Here is a 22,742-nt window from a genome sequence, read left to right as displayed (position 1 = left end):
TGTCCGGGGGAATGGCCCGAAAGTTGAGAGAGTACCCTGATGAGATCACGCCAAGGACCCATGCGTCCGACGTGACTTGTTCCCAGCGAGGGTAAAAGGCTTTGAGCCGACCCCCGATGGGAAGGAGGCCTGGGACTATGGCGGAGGGGGCCCGCCCCCTTCCGCGTGTCCCGTCAAAAGGACGGGGATGGTTTGGTGGTTGCAGGCGGTTGGGACTTGGGCATGGCCCTGTGGTGGGCTTGCGGACGCCTGGGTGGGGGCCGCGAGAAGACAGTGGTGGACTTTTGTGGGTAGCGGCGCGGAGGGCCCCTATTCGGCCTGGACGTTGGCGGTTTGGGCTTTTGCCGGACAAGGGAGGCAAACGAGCGTTCATGTTCGGAGAGGCGTTTTGTAGCTGCCTCGATAGTGTCATCGAACAATTCCTTTCCCACGCAGGGGATGTTAGCCAAACGGTCCTGTATGTTGGGGTCCATGTCGACCAGGCGCAGCCAAGCTAGTCGGCGCATGGCGATAGCGAAGGCTGCTTCTCTGGAGGAGAGTTCGAAGCCATCGTAGGCCGCGTGGAATAGATGGAGGCGCAGGTTGGAGAGGGACTCTAAAAGCAGGCCGAACGTTCCTTGTCGGGAGGCCGGTAGGTCAGTCTCAAAGGCTCTCAATAGTCCAATGAGGTGTTTGAGGTAGGATGTGAAGGTGAAAGTGTAGCTTTGCACCCTAGAGGCCATCATTGCGTTTTGATATAGTCTCCTGCCGAACTTGTCCAGGGTTCGGCCTTCTCGGCCTGGGGGGACCGCTGCTGAGACCCGGGACGGGTGAGCCTTTTTCAAGGATGATTCTACTAGCAGCGATTGGTGGGAGAGCTGTGGTTGCTCGAATCCCGGGTAAGGTACTGTGCGGTACTTGGCCTCCATTTTGGAGGGTACGGCCGTGACCATGTAGGGGGTCTCCAGGTTCCTGAAGAAGGCCTGTTGAAGTACCGGGTTAGGTGGTAAGCGAAGGGACTCTCTGGGCAGTGATGGCATATCCAGCTCCGCCAGGTACTCCTTAGAGTATCTGGAGTCGGACTGGAGGTCTAAGTCCAATGCGTGGCCCATGTCTTGGACAAAGCGAGTGAAGGATGGGCGAGATGTCCCCGGGGCCCCGTGTGGGGTCGGGGAGCGAGACCTTCGTCGGGTGGAGAAGGATAGGGAGGCTTCCCTCGAGTATCGAGGTTCATGCTCTGATCCATGCTCCGAGACTGGGGAAGCACTGTGAGAGTGTTCCGGGGTTGTCGATCTTCGGCGTCTCGAGGAGCCCCTCGGAGACGATGCCGGAGTTAGGGGTACCGATCGATGTCGGGTCGGTGACCTCGATCCGGACTCCCTCGGAGAATACGTCCGAGGGGGAGTTCGGAGGATGCGCGGGTTGGAGAGTGATAACTCAGCCACCCTTAGTGGTCCCGTACGAGGTGTGGGAGAACGGCCTCGTAGAGTTGGTGAACCTCGGGCCTTCTTGGAGGTACGGCGGTTCGAGGTTTCTGTCGTTCTAGCCCGACGTTTTGCCCCTCGGCGGTCTGCGGAGGGGGAATGTCTCGGGCGCCTCGGCGAGGAGTCCGAGGAGGATGGGATGCGGCGAGGATTGCGCACCTTTCCTCGAGGTTGTTCGGTGCGAGGCTCAGGCTGGTCTGGCACATTCGAGGTCGAGGCTGATTGAAACTGGGCCATTGCAGTGGACAGCTCCGACGTGATCATCGCTCGGAGTAGGTCCTGGAAGACGGGCACGGACAGCATCGAAGGCATGTCCACTGCCTCGGTGCACTCCACCTGGGGCGACCTCGTATCAGAGTATTCCCGTGTGGTGGAGGCGCGGCCCGAAGGCTTGGAGGGCTTAGTCGGGGCTGTAAGCATGGGGCTTCCGCCATGCGTCGACGTTGTCCCCGAGGCTGGCTTCTTCGCTGTTACAGAACCTGAAGAGGGAAGAGGGGACTTACCCGGGGCCGAGGCTTTCTGTTGTCCCGAGGACTTCGGGGTCGAGTCTCGAGGCGATGCCGAGGTATCAGGGGCCGAGGTCAAGGCCGGGGCTGACCTCGAGGCCGAGATGGAGGGTTGGTCCGGAGTGAAGAGGTCCGCCATGCGGGCTTTTCTTCGGCGGAGGGCCCGGTTCTGGAAATTAGCGCACTGGGGGCAGGAGTCGGTTGGATGAGCCGCCCCCAGACAGAGGATGCACCGGCGATGCGGATCTGTGAGAGAAAGAAGCCACTCGCACCGGGTGCACTTTTTAAAGCCGGTCAAAGGCCGGGACATTAAATCGAAAGTAGCCGCGGCTCGATTAGCCACGCGGCCACGGGGACCCGGAAGCCTCCGGGTCGTCGAAAACGAAGCAGGAATCAAGTAAAAAAGTAAAGAATTCGCGCACAGCGACTTAATCGTGAAAAAACAAGAAAAAATCGCGGTGCTAGAAGGCAGTTGGGGCAGAGCCTGAGAAACACGGCTTCTAGGCTCGCGGAAAATTTTGAACTGGAGACCACGAGGGGATGCACCCCCTAGTGGAGCAGGAAGGCACGCATGCGTGGAGCAGCAGAGCAAACTTAAATCTTCAATCAAGTTTGCTTGAAAATGCTTCTGCATCGGGGCTCCGTAGATGACGTCACCCCACATGTGAGAATATCATGCCTGCTTGTCCTGGGATAAAAATGAATATGAATCAAATAATCCTTTGGTACAATGAACATTAATTGGAAGAACTTCAGATTTACTCCAATTAATTTTATATCCAGAAAATTTTCCAAACTTCTCTAGAAGATTAAGTAAACATGGAATGGTATTCCCCGGTTCTCTTAAATACAGTAAAATATCATCTGCATATGCAGAAAGTTTAAATTCCCAGTTAGAGTATGGGACTCCTTTTATCCCCTTAGTTTGATTAATTGCAATTAATAAGGGTTCAAGAACAACATCAAAAAGTAAGGGGGATAAAGGACATCCTTGTCTAACCCCCCTTAGCAAGTTAAATCTCTCTGATAAATTATTATTAATATATAATCTTGCACCAGAAGAGCTATACAATGTCTAAATCATTTTAATAAAACCGGGGCCTATACCAAACCATTCTAAAGCTTGATACATAAAACTCCATTCCACTCTATCAAATGCTTTTTCTGCATCTAAAGACACTAGAAAAGCTGGATCATTAATATTTTTTGCTAAATTTAAAGAGTGAAATGCTAATCTAGTATTATTTGAAGAATGCCTTTTAGCAATGAATCCTGTTTGGTGAACATCAATAATAAAAGGAAGAGCTTTTGCCAATCTTGATGCTAATATTTTAGCTACCAATTTACCATCTACATTTAATAAAAAGATAGGTCTGTAATTTGAAACCAAAGTAGAATCCCTGTTTAGTTTTGGCAAGACAATAATTACAGAATCAGCCATAGTACCCGATATATTCCCATTATTCATTTGGTACTGATATAAATTTAATAGATATGGTAAAATAATATTTTGAAATGATTTATAAAATTCAACAGTATATCCATCACCACCTGGAGCGGATCCAACTCTAAGAGACTTCAATGCTGATTCTACTTCTTTTAAAGATATAGGATCTTCTAAACTTCTTTTTATATGATCCGGAACTTAAAAAATCTAACCCATCTTGTTCTTTATTTTCATAAGTATCAGAAGAATATAGATCTTTATAAAAATCAAGAAACTGTATTAAAATATCCTTAGTGTTAGTGTGTGTACTGCCCTGCATATCTTTAATTGCAATAATCTTAGAACATAAGAACATAAGCAGTGCCTCCGCCGGGTCAGACCATAGGTCCATCCTGCCCGGCAGTCTGCTCCCGCGGCGGCCCAGACTGGTCACGACCTGTCTGTATCACCAGAAGAGGCTCCCTTGCCACCTTGGTTTCTCATTTAAGTCCTGTCTTCCTATCGAAGTCCTAACCTTCCGGTCTTGCACATGCACGACCTGGTTTGGTTTCTATACTCATTACTTGGTTAGCTTTTTATACTTGTGTTACATCCCAGCTCCTCCCTCAGTATCCCGCGATCCCTTTATCCCTCAGGAATCCGTCCAATCCCTGTTTGAATCCCTGTACCGTACTCTGCCTGATCACTTCCTCCGGTAGCGCATTCCAAGTGTCCACGACCCTTTGGGTGAAAAAAAACTTCCTTGCATTTGTTTTGAACCTATCTCCCTTCAGTTTCTCCGAATGCCCCCTCGTATTCGCTGTCCCTTTCAGTCTGAAGAATCTGTCCCTATCCACCCTCTCTATGCCCCTCATGATCTTGAAGGTCTCTATCATATCTCCCCTGAGCCTCCTCTTCTCCAGAGAGAAGAGCCCCAGCCTATCCAACCTCTCGGCGTATGGGCAGTGTTCCAGCCCTTTTACCATTTTCGTTGCTCTCCTTTGTACTCTCTCAAGTACCGCCATGTCCTTCTTGAGGTGCGGCGACCAATACTGAACGCAGTATTCCAGATGTGGACGCACCATCGCTCGATACAATGGCATGATGACTTCCCGTGTTCTGGTTGTTATGCCCTTCTTTATGATGCCCAGCATCCTGTTGGCTTTTTTTAAGGCTGCTGCGCACTGTGCAGATGGCTTCAGTGATGCATCCACCAGCACACCCAAGTCTCTCTCAAGTCTGCTGTCTCCCAACAATACCCCCCCCAATTTGTAGTTGAACAACGGGTTCTTTTTCCCTATATGCATGACCTTGCATTTGTCCACGTTAAAGCGCATTTACCATTTGTTTGCCTAGTCTTCCAGCTTGTCAAGGTCCCTTTGTAGGTCCTCACACTCCTCCCTGGTCTTAACTCTGCCGCACAGTTTGGTATCGTCTGCAAATTTTATAACCTCGCACTTTGCCTCCTTTTCCAGGTCATTGATAAATATGTTAAAGAGTAACGGCCCCAGCACCGACCCCTGTGGCACACCACTTGTGACTCCCCTCCAGTCAGAATATTGACCCTTTACTCCGACCCTCTGCAGTCTACCCGACAACCAGTGCTCGATCCATCTGTGCACATCCCCTCCCACCCCGTGGTTCCACAGCTTCTTAAGCAGCCTTTCATGTGGCACCTTGTCGAAAGCCTTTTGAAAATCGAGGTAAATGATGTCTATGGGTTCCCCATTGTCCACCCGACTGCTTATTTCCTTTTTTTTGCTTTAAGAAAATTTGCTAATAATCTTCCAGCCTTGTTTGAATTACCATAATACAGATCTTGCCGAGAGAACATATCTTTCCTCACAAATTGAGAAGAAATCTCATTATACTTAGTTTTTGCTTTTAATAATTTTTGCAATATATTAAGTTCCCATTTCTCAATTAATTTATTTTCTAATACTTTAATTTCTTTTTCCAAATCAACAAATTGTTTTTTAAGTTGTTTTTTAATAAATGCTGAATATGAAATAATATTTCCTCTCATTGTTGCTTTAAAAGCATCCCATAAAATCTCAACATTTATATTATCCAAATTATTAATTTGAAAAAATTCATTCATCTTTAATTTAAGATCTTCCAGAAAGTTCGAATCCGCAAGTAAAGCATTATCAAATCTCCAAATTGATTTAGAATATATTAAATCATCATTCTGCAAGTCAATCCACACACCAGCATGGTCCGAAATTACAATAGGATCAATAACTGCTTTCATCACACGCTGTGCTATATTATTAGATACAAATCAATTTGTGAAAAAGATTTGTGGACCTGAGAACAAAAAGAAAATTCCTGATCATTAAAATGAAGAATACGCCATATATCAACTAAATCACAAGATTGTACCAAATTATCTAAACCTAACGATTTCATAATTCTGCTTGGTCTCTTATCCAAAATCGGATCCATTACAGCATTGAAATCTCCAGCTACCACTAAATTAGAAGCAGCCAGTGGTAATAATATTTGTTGAATTTGTTTGAAAAACTCCATTTGATTCGAATTAGGAGCATACAAATTAAATAAATCCAGGGTTGTATTTCCCAGAACCATTTTGATATGCACCCATCTTCCTAAAGGATCAGAATTTATTAATTGAAAATCAGCACTACATTTCCTATTTACAAGAACAGCTACCCCAGCTTTTTTCCCTACAGCAGGTGCAAACAAACATTTAGATACCCAACCCCCTGATAGCTTCTTAGATTCAATCCCGGAAAGGTGCGTCTCTTGAATGAAATATACATCCGCATTCTGTTTATGTAGAAAAGCTAACATTTTCTTCCTCTTAATTGGGTGATTTAGACCATTGACATTTATAGAGAAAATTTTAATATCCATCTTTTTATGATTAAAGTTTGACATATAACTCTATAATAAATATTATGATCAGACATCAGCACATATTTAAGATATAATCTCTTTCCCACCCCATCCCCCCTTCCCCTAATCCCCCATCCTTTTTTTTTCCAGAAAATAAACAATTCAATATCTACACTTTTCCCAACTTTATGTCTTAAAATAACATTACACTGTTTAGACTCGACAGTGATCTTAACCATCTGAGATAATAAACACCTGTTACCATACAGTTTTTTGGAACCTCAGGCCACCACTCAGAGCTCAAACTCGTTCATTGCTCTAAGCTTTATGTGGAAGCTCCTCATTGGATCCTTTTATATTTTCTAACCTCTTTTTGCTTTTGTGATCAATTTTTTGTTTTTTCTTAAACAATTTTATATAGACTCAAAGCTTAAAATATTAAGCACTACTTAGCTTGGTCTTGTGGTCTTTGGCTACGGGGAATTTCACACCAACATGTTTCGCTGGATAGCTTTATCAAGGTTTTACCCCTTTCAAATTTACCGCCAAGACTTGTGACTACTTATCCACAAATATCAAGTGGTCACAAGTCTTGGCGGTAAATTTGAAAGGGGTAAAACCTTGATAAAGCTATTCAGCGAAACATGTTGGTGTGAAATTCCCCGTAGCCAAAGACCACAAGACCAAGCTAAGTAGTGCTTAATATTTTAAGCTTTGAGTCTATATAAAATTGTTTAAGAAAAAACAAAAAATTGATCACAAAAGCAAAAAGAGGTTAGAAAATATAAAAGGATCCAATGAGGAGCTTCCACATAAAGCTTAGAGCAATGAACGAGTTTGAGCTCTGAGTGGTGGCCTGAGGTTCCAAAAAACTGTATGGTAACAGGTGTTTATTATCTCAGATGGTTAAGATCACTGTCGAGTCTAAACAGTATATTATTGAAAAAATCACCTAAAAAATATCACATAATAATTGTGCATTGTAAGCTTATTTAAAATAACATTAATCATCCCACCCCCCCTCCCCTTCCCATCCCTCCACCCTATCCCCACCGCCCCCCACCCTTTAATAAATGTGTAAACTTGAAAACACACATAGATAATCAGGTAAAAAGAATTCCCCCTAGAACATTCAAAACCAAAAAATCTATAATCATAAGTTACACAAAGAATATTTGAACAAATGAACCCTTGCCCCAAATCCCTAATATCCAAACCAACCCCCTTAAAATAATTTTCTTTAATAAAAACCAAACAAAAATTTTATGTAGAATCCCAACCAATATTATAAGAATAAAGTAACTCATAACAAAAATCTTTTTTTTTTTCCTCTTCTTTCCATTCCAATAATCCTGAATAAATAATAAATAATTTTTTAAAAAAAGTCATTAGGCATATCGAATTAACCAAAAATAGAAAAGAGATACCTGTGACATAAAAACATATTATATAATTAATACCATATGAGGTTACTCATCAAAACTACATTAGCATCAAAAATAAACAGCCTGTAACTGATTCCATAACTCCATAAAAGGATAAGATTCCAAATATGAAACCATTTCAATTCTAAAGCCAGTAAACTGTACTAACTGTATTAATGACTGTATTAAAAGCTCCAAATATATAATACTTTGAACTGCATCTTCTAAAGAAATTGAATTGTAACACAGAGCATCTAAAAAATAAATAATAAAGTACATAACTCTGTAATCATAAGTTCCTCTTGCTTCTGCAAAAAAATCCTGCAACTCTTCTGGTTCCTTGAAATTCGTTGTTTTATTGTTAAAAGTCACTCTCATCATCGCTGGATAAATCAGCCCATATTTTGCTCCAAGACTTCTGAGCTGTGGTCTCATATCAATAAATTTTTTCCTCTTTGCTGCAGTGGCAGGAGCAAAATCTGGAACAAAGTGTATGCGAGAGTCCTGAAACTTTAAGTTCTTATTTTCTTTAGCCAGCCGAATAATATCCAATACTTGCTGATGTCTTAAGAGCTTGAATATTATTGGACGAGGTCCTCTTTGAGTATCATTCCTCCTGACTGGTATTCTGTGAGCTCTTTCGATTTCAATAGGATATTTAAAGTTGAGAGGGAGGATTTTAGGGAGCAGATTCTCCAGAAAGGAAGTAATATTATTTTCTTCTGCCCCTTCCGGAATCCCAAGTAATCTTAAATTACTTCTCCTCTCCCTATTACTACAATCCTCCAGCATTTGCGTAAGTATATCCATTTTCTTCTATACCGGCTTGAATTTGAATAAATCTGTTTCAACAGCCAGCATTCTATCATTAAGATTAACAATCTTATTCTCCACCAACTCCATTTTCCTGTTCAGAATATTTACTTCCGCCTTAACCTCTTTAATATCCTTGGAGTTTTCCAGCACAATTTCTCTAATTGCTTTCAGTTCCCTCAAAATTTCAGCTGTTTCAACAACTTCCTTCTCAGCCTGTTTTTTTGAAGGGGTCGGAGGCTCAGGTTTGGCTCTTTTTGCACTTGCCGGCATCACAAAAACTGAATCAGCTTTGTTATTCTTTCCAGACGCCATAGTTATAATTAACTCTCCCGTATCCGACAAGAAAAGTTAACTTTTGTAACTTAAATAATCTTTAAAACGATCTATCGGGACGGAGCTCACCGTTCACCCGAATATTGCCATGCGCTTCCAAGCCACGCCCCTCACTAGTTTTTCTAATAAAGCAATGTGCAACAATATCTTTATCCTTCCCCAAAAGGGAGACATTTAGTTTCCACCTGGAACTCATCACAACTAGGCCATGAAATGAAATGGATCAAATTTTTCTTCTCATCACAAATATAATGAACATAGCACATACGACGTAGGGAGAGAAATCTGGACTGGTCTGGTGAGACTCAAGGAAAGAAAAATTAGCAGTTAAGACCTTGTTCTTTGTTCTCACCAGAGCAGTCCAGAACAAATGAGAGAAAGCATCCATTTAAATATGCTTTCCATTTTAATATTTTGTACACTTGATGTAAAATATGAAAATGAATAAAGAATATTAAATAAATAAAATATGCTTCCCACATTCCCTATCCTATTTAACCTGTTTATGAGCTCGCTTGGAGACATCAGATTCTTTCTGCCTTTGAGAGGGTGAACAAACTGTCTTTATCTACTAAGTCTATTCCCTTCAGTATCTTGAATGTTTCGATCATGTCCCCTTTTAGTCTCCTCTTTTCAAGGGAAGAGAGGCCCAGTTTCTCTAATCTCTCGCTGTATGGCAACTCCTCCAGCCCCTTTATCATTTTAGTCGCTCTTCTCTGGACCATTTCGAGTAGTATTGTGTCCTTCTTCATGTACGGCGACCAGTGCTGGACACAGTATTCCAGGTGAATGTGTACCATGGCCTGATATAGCAGCATGATAACCTTCTCCGATCTGTTCGTGATCCCCTTCTTAATCATTCCTAGCATTCTGTTCACCCTTTTTGCTGCAGTTGCGCATTGTGCGGACAGCTTCATCAACTTGTCAACCAGTACTCCCAAGTTTCTTCCTGGGGGGTCTCTCCAAGTACTGCCCCGGACATCCTGTATTCATGTATAAGATTTTTGTTACCGACATGCATCACCTTACACTTATCCACGTTGCGGCCCATCTCTTGAGCGTGTTTATGTCACTTTGCAGATCTTTGCAATCCTCCTGCGTCTTCACTACTCTGAATAACTTCGTATCATCCGCAAATTTAATCACCTCACTCGTCGTACCAATTTCCAGATCGTTTATAAATATGTTGAAGCGTTTCCAAGCACCGAACCCTGCGGCACTCTAATGGTGAAGCTTTTCCAGTCCTAGTATTGTCCATTTACCCCCACTCTCTGTTTCCTATCCGCCAGCCAGTTTTTGATCCATATATTTCACCCTCAATTCCATGGCTCGCAATTTTTCAAACTAGTCATTCATGCGGAACTTTGTTGAACACCTTCTGAAAATCCAGATATACAATGTCGACCGGGTCACCCTTGTCTAGCTGCCTGTTTACTCCCTCGAAGAAGTGCAGCAAGTTCATCAAGCAAGATCTTCCTTTGCTGAAGCCATGCTGCCTAGTCCTCATCAGATCGTGTCCATCAAGGTGATCAATGATGCGGTCCTTTTCCAGTGCCTCTGCCATCTTTCCCAGTACCAAGGTCAGACTCACCGGTCTGTAGTTTCCCAGATCACCCCTCGAACCTTTCTTGAAGATTGGCGCAACATTTGCCACCTTCCTGATTTGATTGACAGATTGACTATTAGTTGAAGCAGTTCAGCTATAGCTCCTTTCAGTTCCTTGATTACCCTCGGATGGATGCCATCTGGTCCCAGGGATTTATCATTTTTAAGCCTATCAATCTGCCTGCATACCTCTTCTAGACTGACCGTCAACCCTGTCAGTTTCCTGTCTTCTTTTCCCACTTATAGCCTGTCGGCATCCGGTATGTTGTGTATATCATCTTCGGTAAACACAGATGCAAAAAAAATGTGTTCAGTTTGTCGGCTACAATCCACAAACTTAAGCTAAATACATCCAAAAGTTCTTTACTTTCATACTGTCCAATAGTCAACACCAACTAGCATAACTCTCCAATCTGGCAACATCCTCACAGTAGACAAGACCTCTAAAATCCTGGGCTGTAACTTAGATTTCACTCAATCTCCCATCTCTAGAAAAAAAAACGTCTTCACCATGAGACAGCTAAGAATCATCAGACCATTCTTTCATCAACACCATTTTGCCCTAATCATGCAAATGATGATCCTGCCCAGCTGGATTACTGCAATTCTGTCTATATGGGAATCAATGCCACCCTTGACCACAAAATGCAACTCATTCAAAACACTGCTATAAGACTCATATTCAAATTAAAATGATACGACTTGGTCTCTGCTTACCTCAAAGAGCTTCACTGGCTACACATCCCCGCCCGAATAAAATTCAAATCATCATGCATTATACAGCGCATACTCTATGGAAACTCAGCTGCTCCACTTATAGTAACATAGTAGATGACGGCAGATAAAGACCCACATAGTCCATCTAGTCCAGTGGTCTCAAACTCAAACCCTTAGTGGGGCCACATTTGGATCTGTAGGTACTTGGAGGGCCGCAGAAAAAATAATGTCTTATTAAAGAAATGACAACTTTGCATGAGGTAAAGCAATGTTACTTACCGTAACAGTTGTTATCCAGGGACAGCAGGCAGCTATTCTCACTAGTGGGTGATGTCATCAGACAGAGCCCCGGTACGGACGTCTCACAAGCACGTGTTGCTTGTAGAAACTTAAAAGTTTCTAGATGCCCGCACCGCGCATGCGCCGGTGCCTTCCTGCCCGGAGATCCGGGCGTGTCTCCTCAGTTCAGGTAGCTAGCCTGAGAAGCCAACCCAGGGGAGGTGGGTGGGACGTGAGAATAGCTGCCTGCTGTCCCTGGATAACAACTGTTACGGTAAGTAACATTGCTTTATCCCAGGACAAGCAGGCAGGTATTCTCACTAGTGGGTGACCTCCAAGCTAACCTCAGTGGGATGGAGGGGGAGTTGGCGACTTAAGAGAATAAATTTTTCAATACTGTTTGGCCAAACTGTCCATCCCGTCTGGAGAGAGTATCCAGACAATAATGTGAGGTGAATGTGTGAACCGAGGACCAGGTGGCAGCCTTACAAATCTCCTCGATTGGTGTTGATCTGAGGAATGCTACTGAGGCTGCCATTGCTCTGACCTTATGGGCTGTGACCTTACAAGGAAGTGATAATCCAGCCTGGGCATAGCAGAAAGAGATACAAGCCGCCATCCAATTAGAGATGGTGCGCTTTGATACGGGTCTTCCCAACTTATTAGGATCGAAGGAGACAAAAAGTTGAGGAGTGGTTCTGTGTGGCTTGGTGCGATCCAGGTAGAAAGCCAAAGCACGTTTACAGTCTAGAGTGTGAAGGGCCGATTCTCCGTGGTGAGAATGGGGCTTAGGAAAGAATACTGGAAGTACAATGGATTGGTTGAGAAGGAATTCGGAGACCATCTTAGGCAGGAATTTCGGGTGAGTGCGGAGGACCACCTTGTCATGATGGAATACTGTGAATGGTGGATCCGCCATCAATGCCTGGAGTTCGCTGACTCTGCGAGCGGACGTAAGGGCTACAAGAAAAAGCACTTTCCAGGTGAGATACTTAAGAGGGGCCCTGTTGAGTGGTTCAAACGGGGGCTTCATAAGACGGGAAAGGACTACATTGAGGTCCCAAACTACTGGGGGTGGTTTGAGAGGAGGGTTAACATGGAAGAGTCCTTTCATAAATCTGGCGACCACCGGATGGGCCGAGAGGGATTTCCCTTGTAGGGGCTGGTGGAACGCCGCAATAGCGCTCAGGTGGACTCGTATGGATGTAGACTTGAGCCCAGATTGAGATAGGTGTAGGAGATAGTCCAGCACGGAGGATAAGGAAGCTCGCTGAGGTTCCTTTGATTTAGAAACACACCATGAGGAGAATCTAGTCCATTTCTGGGAGTAGCATTGTCGAGTGGCGGGCTTCCTGGAAGCCTCCAAGACCTCCCTCACTTCTTGTGAGAATTGGTGAGGGGTTACGTTGAGAGGAACCAAGCTGTCAGGTGGAGAGACTGCAGGTTGGGATGAAGCAGTGATCCTTGATGTTGAGTAAGTAGTGAAGGAAACACTGGAAGTGGTACTGGTTCCCTGCTGCTGAGTTGAAGTAGGAGGGAGAACCAAGGTTGTCTGGGCCACCGAGGAGCTATTAGAATCATGGTGGCCTGTTCGAGTTTCAGCTTGACCAGAGTCTTCTGGATCAGCGGGAATGGTGGGAACGCATATAGAAATCGTTTCCCCCAGTTCAGTAGAAAAGCATCTGCCTCGAGGCGATGAGGAGTGTAGATCCTGGAGCAAAACTGAGGCAGTTTGGAGTTGTGGGGAGCCGCAAAGAGGTCTATCTGAGGCGTCCCCCACTGTGTGAAGATTTGGTGAAGGGGGCTGGAATGGAGAGTCCATTCGTGCGGTTGTAGCAGACGACTTAGTTTGTCTGCTAAGACGTTGTTCTCCCCCTGAATGTAGACAGCTCTGAGGAAGGCGTTGTGGCGCACCGCCCAGTCCCAGACTCGTAGAGCTTCCTGGCAAAGGAGGGCCGAGCCCGTGCCTCCTTGCTTGTTGATATAATACATGGCGGCCTGATTGTCTGTGCGAATGAGGATCACCATGTCGTGAAGTAGGTGTTGGAAAGCTTGGAGCGCATTGAAGATGGCTCTGAGCTCCAGTAGATTGATTTGATGTAGTCTTTCCGCACTGGTCCAGAATCCTTGGGTGCGGAGACCATCCAGGTGGGCCCCCCATGCATAGTTCGACGAATCGGTTGTGAGAACTTTCTGATGGGGGGGAGAGTGCAACAGCAAACCTCTGGATAGATTCGAAGAGGTCATCCACCAAAGTAGAGACTGCCGAAGAGCAGGTGTGACTACGATGTGTTTGGTTAGTGGATCGGACGTCTGATTCCACTGTGATGCCAGGGTCCACTGGGGGATCCTGAGATGGAGTCTGGCAAAGGGTGTCACATGTACTGTGGAGGCCATATGGCCCAGGAGCACCATCAGTTGTCTCGCCGGTAGGGTTTGGCGAGTAGACACCGACTGGCAGAGATGAAGAAGAGACTCCATGCGTTGCAGAGGCAGGAATGCTCGGAGTCGAGTGGTGTCCAAGACCGCTCCGATGAAGGGGAGGGACTGGGTGGGTTGTAGATGAGACTTGGAAAAGTTGATCTCGAAGCCCAAATTCTGGAGGAAGTAGGCTGTAGCCAAGACCGCCGAAGTGACCTCTGGGGCTGACGGGGCCTTGATGAGCCAGTCGTCGAGGTATGGGAACACCTGTAGACCCCTGTCCCGGAGTGCCGCGGCCACTACCACCAGGCACTTTGTGAAGACTCTGGGGGACGAAGAGAGGCCGAATGGTAGCACTCGATACTGTAGGTGCAGATTTCCCACCCGAAATCTGAGGAACTTTCGGGAGGCCGGGTGAATGGGGATGTGAGTGTAGGCCTCCTTGAGATCCAGGGAGCATAACCAGTCGTTCTGCTCGAGGAGGGGGTATAGAGAAGCCAAAGTCAGCATGCGAAACTTCTCTTTGACCAGAAACTTGTTGAGGGCCCGAAGGTCTAAAATGGGTCGCAGGTCGCCCGTTTTCTTCGGGACGAGGAAGTACCGGGAGTAAAACCCTCGGTTCAATTGGTCTGACGGGACCGGCTCGACAGCCCGAAGCTGAAGTAAGGTTTGGACTTCCTGAAGAAGAAGGGCGGTCTGTGTCGAGCTTGAAGGATACTCTCTTGGAGGATGGTCCGGGGGGACCCGATGGAAGTGAAGAGAGTATCCTTCTCTTATGATGGTAAGGACCCATAGGTCCGTGGTTATGGCCTCCCATCGATGGTAAAAAAGATGGAGGCGGCCCCCTATGGGAGAGGCTGAGGGGTGCAGAACGGTGTCGGTTATGCTCCCAGGAGGGGAGTCAAAAGGGCTGGGGAGCCTTAGGTGCAGCCGGTGGCTGAGGTTTTTGCTGAGACTTCTGGGGAGGTTGTCTCTTCGCAGGTTGTCTCGCAGCAGGCGTTTGTCTGGGCATGTAACGCCGCTGGTAAATCAGGGGTGGCCTGGAAGGTCGAGACTGTTGAGGTTTGGGTTTGGGCCGCAGGATGGATTGAAAAGATTTTTCGTGATCCGACAGCTTCTTGGTAACAGTTTCGATAGACTCATCGAACAGGTCAGCTCCCGCACATGGTACGTTGGCGAGTCTGTCCTGGAGGTTGGGATCCATATCGATTGTACGGAGCCATGCCAGGCGACGCATGGCTACCGCGCTTGCGGCAGCTCGTGCCGAGAGTTCGAATGCATCGAAGGAGGATTGCATCAGCTGGAGGCGTAATTGGGAGAGGGAGGCTACCACTTCCTCGAACTCGAATCGAGCTTGGGTGTCTATGAACGGAGTGAACTTGCGGAGCACCGGCAAGAAGAACTCCAGATAGGAAGAGAAAAAGAAATTGTAGTTCAGCACCCGTGACGCCATCATGGAGTTTTGATAGAATTTTCTACCAAATTTGTCCATCGTTCTCCCCTCTCGGCCCGGCGGTACAGAGGCGTAGACCTGAGAGGGATGAGAGCGTTTAAGAGAGGACTCGACCAGTAGGGATTGGTGGGAGAGTTGAGGGCCCTCAAACCCTTTATGGTGCACGATGCGGTATCGAGCATCGAGTTTGCTGGGAATCGCCGGTATGGAGTACGGTGTTTCGAAACACTGCATGAAGGTCTGATCCAGCAATTTATGCAGAGGGAGCCGAAGCGACTCCGTTGGAGGGTTAGGTAAATGCATGGTGTCCAGATACTCTTTGGAGTATCGGGAGCCCGTGTCAAGGGTCACATCCAGATCATCCGCCATTTGTCGGAGGAATGATGAGAAAGACAATTGATCCGCCAGCGTCGGTCTGTGAGACGGGCTGGAGGAGGAAGAGGCCTCCGGGTCCATGGACATCGGGGAGTGGCAAGGAGAATCGGGTACGGGTGTCTCCTCGTACTCCGGTCCCTCCGGAGGGGACACCTCTGATGAGGAGTATCCCATACGTTGCAGTTTTTTCTGCGGTGACACCTCCGAATGGCGTGAAGAGTGCCAAGATGAGTGTCTTGATCGGTGCCCGTCTCGGTGGCGGGACAGGGATCGGGATCGTCTGTGCATCGCATGGTCTCCCGAGGCCCCCAAGTGGTGGATAGGGCTGGAAGCGGTGGATCGCAACTGGGGTTGCGATGCGGATTCTTGCGATGCTACCCAAGTCTGGTAAGGAGTGCGGAAGAACTCTTCCTGACTATGCCCAGGGCTTTGAGTATCGATCGGAGGTCTGGTCCCATGTTGGCGCGGAGGCGTAATGGGCTCTAATGGCGGCATATCGGTAAGCGAGGCTTGCCGCATGGGCATCGCCGCCCTCCCCCGTTCGTCCTCGTCGGTTTTCGAGGTCGAACGGCGTGGAGGAGGGGGAGGGGGCGGACCGCCCCTTTGGACCGGTACCGGGAGGTCACCCTGTATGGCAGCGATGAGCCCGGGTCCGATGGTCTGCATGAGCTCAACGAATTGAGCTTCCAGCATGGACCGTAGCGAAGCCGATAAGGAGGGATCCGCACCGAAAGGGGGTCCTCCTGCACGGTCATCGCGTTCCTTCGAGGTCGAGTGCTTCTGCTTAGTAGCTTTCGGCACTTTGATGACCACTGGTGGTACTGTGGAAGGAAGAGGTACCTGAACCGAGGAGACCGGGGCAGGCACCGACGTCGAGCTCGTGGATGTTGTCGGGATGAACGATGCCGGTTTCACCACACTCGATGCAGGAGGGGTCGATACCGGTTTCGCCCGAACCGGGGAGGTATCAGATGAAGTGGAGGCTGAAGGATCCTTAGCTGCGTCCATCTTGAACATCGATTCCCACAATAGGCAACGCCATTTGAATGAGCGTGCCGTAAGGGTAGAGCAAGGCCTGCACGATTTCGGAATGTGGTCAGGACCCAAACACTGCAAACAGCGTCGGTGAGGGTCCGTGATTGAAATCGCGCGTTGGCACTTGCTGCACTTTTTAAACCCGGTGATTGGCAGGGACATAGGCCGGAAAATCTCCGCCGCGAGGTCGAAGCCTGTAGGCCTGAGCCACGTGGCTGGCCCGTTCGACCCGCCGGAGGAAATAATCTTCTTTTTTTTTTAAACTGAAAAAGAAATGTACTGTTAATTGTAATTAAAAGAAAGCGAAAACGCGGACAAGGAAGGCAAATTTAACTGAATTCAGCTAGCGCATGATGAAGTTGAACTTCTCAGCTCCGCGGAAAGAAAAGAACTGAGGAGATACGCCCGGATCTCCGGGCGGGAAGGCACCGGCGCATGCGCGGTGCGGGCATCTAGAAACTTTTAAGTTTCTACAAGCAACACGTGCGTGTGAGACGTCCGTACCGGGGCTCTGTCTGATGACATCACCCACTAGTGAGAATACCTGCCTGCTTGTCCTGGGATAAAACTCTTTATAGGTTATAAATCTTTCCTTTAACAGTTAAAGGAAAGATTTATAAACTATAAAGAGTTTTACCTTAAGCAAAATTGTAATTAACTATTTTTTCCGCGGCCCTCCAAGTACCCTATTTTTTCTGCAGCCTTCACATTTAAAGTTTAATATCTTTCCTTTCTCAAAACTGACACATTTCAATCACTATACTGAAAATAAAATAATTTTCCCTACCTTTGTTGGCTGGTGACTTTATTTTTCTTTGCTTTTAACTATGTTTCCAGGGCCTTCTTGTCCTTTGACTGTTTTTCTTTCCGTCTTCACTTTCTGCCTTGCATCCATCTTTGGCATTAACTTAATACTCAATTTTTCTGTTTTCTTTTCAAAATCTATGTTTCCATGTCTTACCTTCCCTTCTATCTCTCTCTTCTTCCGTCCCTATTTCCATGGTCTGACATCTCTTTCTTTCTTTTCTCTCCCTCCCTCCTTCCTTCCTTCCTTCCTTTCCCCTGGTCTGGCATCTGTCTCCTTCCCTCCCCCAACTTTTTATTTCTTTTACCCTGCCCCCTTCTTTCTTTCTCTTTCTCTCCATGCTCCCTTTCTTTCTATATGTCTGTCTTTCTCTCTCTCTCCGTGTCCCCTTTCTTTCTCCATACCCTTTCTTTCTTTCTGTCTGTGTCCCGTCTCCCTTCTTTCTTTCTTTCTGTCTCCCTGTTCCCCCCTTTCTTTCTTTCTTTCTCCCTGCCCTCCCCCAAGCCACCATCGGAGAAAGCCAGGGCAGAGTTCTTAGTTCACCCTATTTATCTTCTCCAGCACAGGGCTGACCAATTCTCGCCACCCAGGGAGAGGAAGTTCCGGGCCAGCCAGGCAGCGATTGGCTGGCCTAGAACTTCCTCTCTGACGTTAAGACATCGGGTGGTGAGAATTGGTCGGCTCCGCGCTGGGGAAGATAAGCAGGGAGAACTAAGAACTCGGTGCCAGCCTGTTCCCTGATTGCGGCGGTGTTAGCCTATTCCTCGATGGTTGCGGTGGTAGCCTATTCACCGGCTGTGGTGGCGGCCTGTTCCCCCAATTGCGGTGACTTGGGGGAGGGCAGTGAGAAGAGAAGCATGTTGGGGACCCCTGCTTTAGGTGAGCCGTACTGAAGTGGCTAAAGAGCTGCAGTTTGCCGACCACTGACATAGGCCAATGTGAAGAAACATCACCACAGGAGAAATCATAGGGGGTTAAAAAAAAAAAAAATTTCTGTGAGACAGATAATTGCAATTTCCAAAGAAACACATTTTTCACATACTTGCCAAAGGCCTACAGCTACCACAGCCTGGGATGCCTCATTGCTTGGTTCCGGTGCTTGTGGGTGAGCTGCAGGGTAGAGTGAGCTGTGCTGCAGGGCAGAGTGAGTCGTGCACTCCGGATCCAGGCTGAGAGGGAGCGGAGGGAGGCTGAGATCGCGAGATGCACAGCGCAACCCTGAAGCCGCTAATGCCGCCTAGAGACGCAAGCCAAAGCGGGTGGAGGGAGGCTGAGACTGGGAGAAGCACAGCGCCACCAGGAGGCCGTTTGCTGACATTCCCTCCAAATCAAGTCATTTACAGCACTTGCGGTCTGTACACGATTGTCCTCTCCACAATCAGAAAACTTGTGAAGTGGAGAGGACAGATCGCGGGCCGCAAAATAGTCCCTGGGGGGCTGCGTCTTTGAAACCGCTGATCTAGTCTGTCCAACCTGATTCAATCTAAAAATTTGTTGGATTGTTTTTTTTTCTTCTTCTCCTTAGCTATCTCTGGGCAAGAATATAAAGCTCTGCCCGGTACTGTTCTTAGGTTCCAACTACTGAAGTCTCTGTCAAAGCTCACTCCAGTCCATCTACACCCTCCCAGCCATTGAAGCTCTCCCCAGCCATCCTCCCCGCAAACGGCCATATACAGACCTTGCAATTCGGCCCAGTACTGGCCTTAGTTCTTCAATATTTACCCTTATTTTCTGATTCTAGAGCCTCTGTATTCATCCCACGCTTTTTTGAACTCCATCACCATTTTCCTCTCCACCACCTCTCTCGGGAGCGCATTCCAGGCATCCAATACCCTCTCTGCAAAGAAGAATTTCCGTACATTGCTCAAGTCTCCCACCCCTCAATCTCAAATTATGTCCTCTGGTTTTACCATTTTCCTTTCTCTGGACAATATTTTGTTCTACATTAATACCTTTCAAGTATCTGAACGTCTGAATCAAATCTCCTCTGTCCCTCCTTTCCTCTAAGGTATACATATTCAGGGCTTCCAGTCTCTCCTCATACGCCTTTTGTTGCAAAACTCATCATTTTCATCGCCCTCCTCTGGACCGCTTCAAGCCTTTTTGCGTCCTTCGCCAGATACGGTCTCCAAAACTGATCACAATATTCCAAGTGGGGCCTCACCACCTTTGTACTACAGGTTACGCCTCTCGTTATACAGCCAAGCATCCTTCTGGCAGCAGCCACTACCTTGTTGCACTGTTTTTTCACCTTTAGATCTTCGAACACTATCACCCCAAGGTCCCTTTCCCCATCCATGCATATCAGCCTCTCCCCTCTAAGCATATACAGCTCCTTCCGCCCTCATAGAAATCTTAACAGGATACAACTGAACCTCCCCACAACAAAAAAATCTCAAATATAAACAAATTTTCCACTCCATGTTCCCTTTTCTGGGAGTGAAAACTTGGAACCTCACAGAAACTGTCGGAACAGAATCAAACTACATCACATTTCAGAAGAAACTGAAAACGCTCCTTTTTGATACCTGAACCCTACATAGATCTAAGTCCATCCCCTACTTCCTCTACCCAACCATCTACCATGCCATTTCGCTCCATCTATTAAACATGTTCTTCATCTCCTCCTCCGTTCAGATCATAAATTCTTGACTTAATGCCTCCCTCTTAGTAATGGTTCGCTATTATTATGAATCTTCCATTTTGTAGTGTCTAAGCTTTGTTCCTCTTCTATCTAACTTTTCTCGCTTGTAAGTTGCCTAGAACCTTATTAGGTATTGCGCGACACATATACCAGATTACATTTGATTCTGAGACAACTGCTCTAAGCTCGCCAGCACTTGAGGCCGATTCTTCTCTAGTGAACACATACAGGCAGTTATGAGAGGACAAAGTTGCGGCTTTACAAATCTTCTCAGGCAACACTGCCACCCCACTTTGACAACTGTACCCTTAAGACCATAGTGGTAATCTGCACTGCATATACAAGTAAAAGAAATTGTTTCTTTAAACCAGCAGCTAATATAGTCCCTTTTGAAGTTACTGAATCTAATAGCACCATCAAGTAAGCACAAATTTATCCAAACCTCATTGATAAATAGTGAAGTACTATGAGAATATGGTTACGATATCTAAAAGATAAGGAAGTCTAATTTCCTCCCCACAATCTTCTCTACTGAAAGAAGAGCACCAGAAATTGATTTAGGTGAAAAAGTGATGCCACCTTAGTGCCATTCTTTTTGCATATCTGGATAGTAACTCCAGCCTCTGTAAAACACAAGGACCTCTTAACAGGATAATTCTTGCAACTCAAATCTCCAAACCAAAAACATGTCATCAAGAATACAAATCTTCAGACTGAGGTCCTTTAGCATTCTTCAGTTGGTCAAAGAGGTGAACTTAAGTCTCAAAATCCAAATTTAGGTTCCACTGAAGGAAATTTGAAGGCACTAGAGGTCTAAGTCTCTAGTCGCACACTCGGTACTAAACCATACAAGATCTTACCCCCCTACTACATGCACCTACAACAAAAGTGCCTAAAATTGTCCTATACTTTGATTGTATTGTATTTCTAGTTGCTATACTTATAGGGCCTATCGCTTGCCATGCTATTGGGCTCAGCCCCCAAATCATGTATTCATTCCTCCATGCAATTCATAAGAATTATCCCTCTGTTGCTGTTCTTCCCTTTAATCTGTTGTTCTGTACATCCTTGTTGCCCATCGTTTGCCATGCTACCGTGCTCAGTACCCAAAACATGTACATAGGAATTTCTACTATTGCTTTTTTTTATTTATTTATTTATTTATATTTTAACACTTTATCAAGAAATACACTTCTTGTACAGAAATTAATAAGCTATACAGTTCCTATCTAAGGAAATTAAATTTAAAAAAAAAGCAATAGTAGAAATTCCTAAGTGAGCTATTACCCAGCAGTGAATCTGTACCGGTCTGGAGAGGTGATAAAGAAGCCCGGGCTTCTCCACCACTTCCAGCTGATGAGCAGTGCACATGGGAAGCAAAGTCTCACACACCGGCACCTGACGCCAATGCCGGTTCCCCCTCCAAACAGCCGGAACACTTCCGCACACACGCCGGCTACATCCACTGCACATAAATGCACTTCTGCTGTTTAAAAAGTACTCATAACCTACGTGCAGGAGACCTACACACAAAATCACAGGTTAAAGATGGCTGCCTCAGGCCCTTTTATGGTTTCTTTTTTGTTGTTTTCTTTTTTTTTTTATCTCACAGCCCACAACTGTAAAGATCAAGAGAGCAGACCCCACTGGCTCTCTAAACTATAGTCTGTGCCTGAAATGTGGCCAGGCATACAAATGAGGCTCCTCTTAAAGAAATAAAATTTGGGGAGGTGGGGAAAATGGGCATTAGGATGCAACCCTTTCGAGTGTGGCAGCCCTAAGGTTGGCAGGACCCCCCAAGAGGGTCCCCCAAGCTCTATCTGGACTGCAAAAAGGGACAAGAGAAAGATCACTAATTAGCTCCAACAGGCCATAACTAACCAAAGGTAGACTGCACAGGCTTACTATCTCCACCTGCTGGAGACTGAGAACAGACTAATTGTAGATGGGACTGCACAGCCCACTTGTACTATTGCCAAAAGTCATTATGTGTCAGTATCCACCTGCTGGCAAAAGAACGTAAACCCATCCAATCTGTGCCGGTCTGGAGGGATGCTGAAGTAGTATAATTTGTACCTAGGGCAATAGAAAATTATGAACCTGCAGACAGCCTGATTCAGTTCAGGATAATCTTATACCTTATATCCTTCTGGAAACATGGCATCCAACTCTTCATCAGAGAGGGGACGGTTCCGTTCATCAATTTCTCTCTCCCATCGCCAAGCCTGGAGCTGTTCAGGGGTCATGCTCATTATGTGACCTATAGTGAGGAGATGAAATTGGAGAGAGTCAAACTCAACAGTACAAGTACTCAACAGTCTAGTGATCCTAGACACTAGGGTTTGAATCTGAACCCTTCCATTGCTTGCCAAATGCTGTGAATCATCTTTTAAACTCAGCCTCCTTCCCAGGGAGCTGCTCCTGCCCCCACAGTTTGTACAAAAGCAATCAAGTAGCACTGTAATGCAAAGACCAAAACCAGAAGGAGGGAAATGGGGAAAAATCCCCTAACACAATAATTCTATTCTGCTTTGTAAGAAACATAAGAGTCGTGAGGAAAAGATGTCAACCATATAGC

At 46.2% G+C, this 22,742-nt stretch overlaps 1 protein-coding gene across 3 annotated transcripts in view; it reads right to left on the bottom strand.

Moving 5' to 3' along the window:
* Positions 1-22,742, bottom strand: part of SF3B1 (splicing factor 3b subunit 1) — a 236,498-nt gene that overhangs the window by 96,801 nt on the left and 116,955 nt on the right. For all 3 annotated transcript variants that reach the window (XM_033947227.1, XM_033947229.1, XM_033947228.1), the window contains one exon: positions 22,303-22,424. In XM_033947227.1, the coding sequence (XP_033803118.1) occupies positions 22,303-22,424 (122 nt within the window). The remainder of the gene's footprint in view (positions 1-22,302; positions 22,425-22,742) is intronic.

The sequence above is a fragment of the Geotrypetes seraphini genome, chromosome 5 (assembly GCF_902459505.1).
Source record: "Geotrypetes seraphini chromosome 5, aGeoSer1.1, whole genome shotgun sequence".
Taxonomy (NCBI): domain Eukaryota; kingdom Metazoa; phylum Chordata; class Amphibia; order Gymnophiona; family Dermophiidae; genus Geotrypetes; species Geotrypetes seraphini.
The sequence above is the reverse complement of the archived record's forward strand: the minus strand, read 5'-3'. Positions and strand labels throughout refer to the sequence as shown.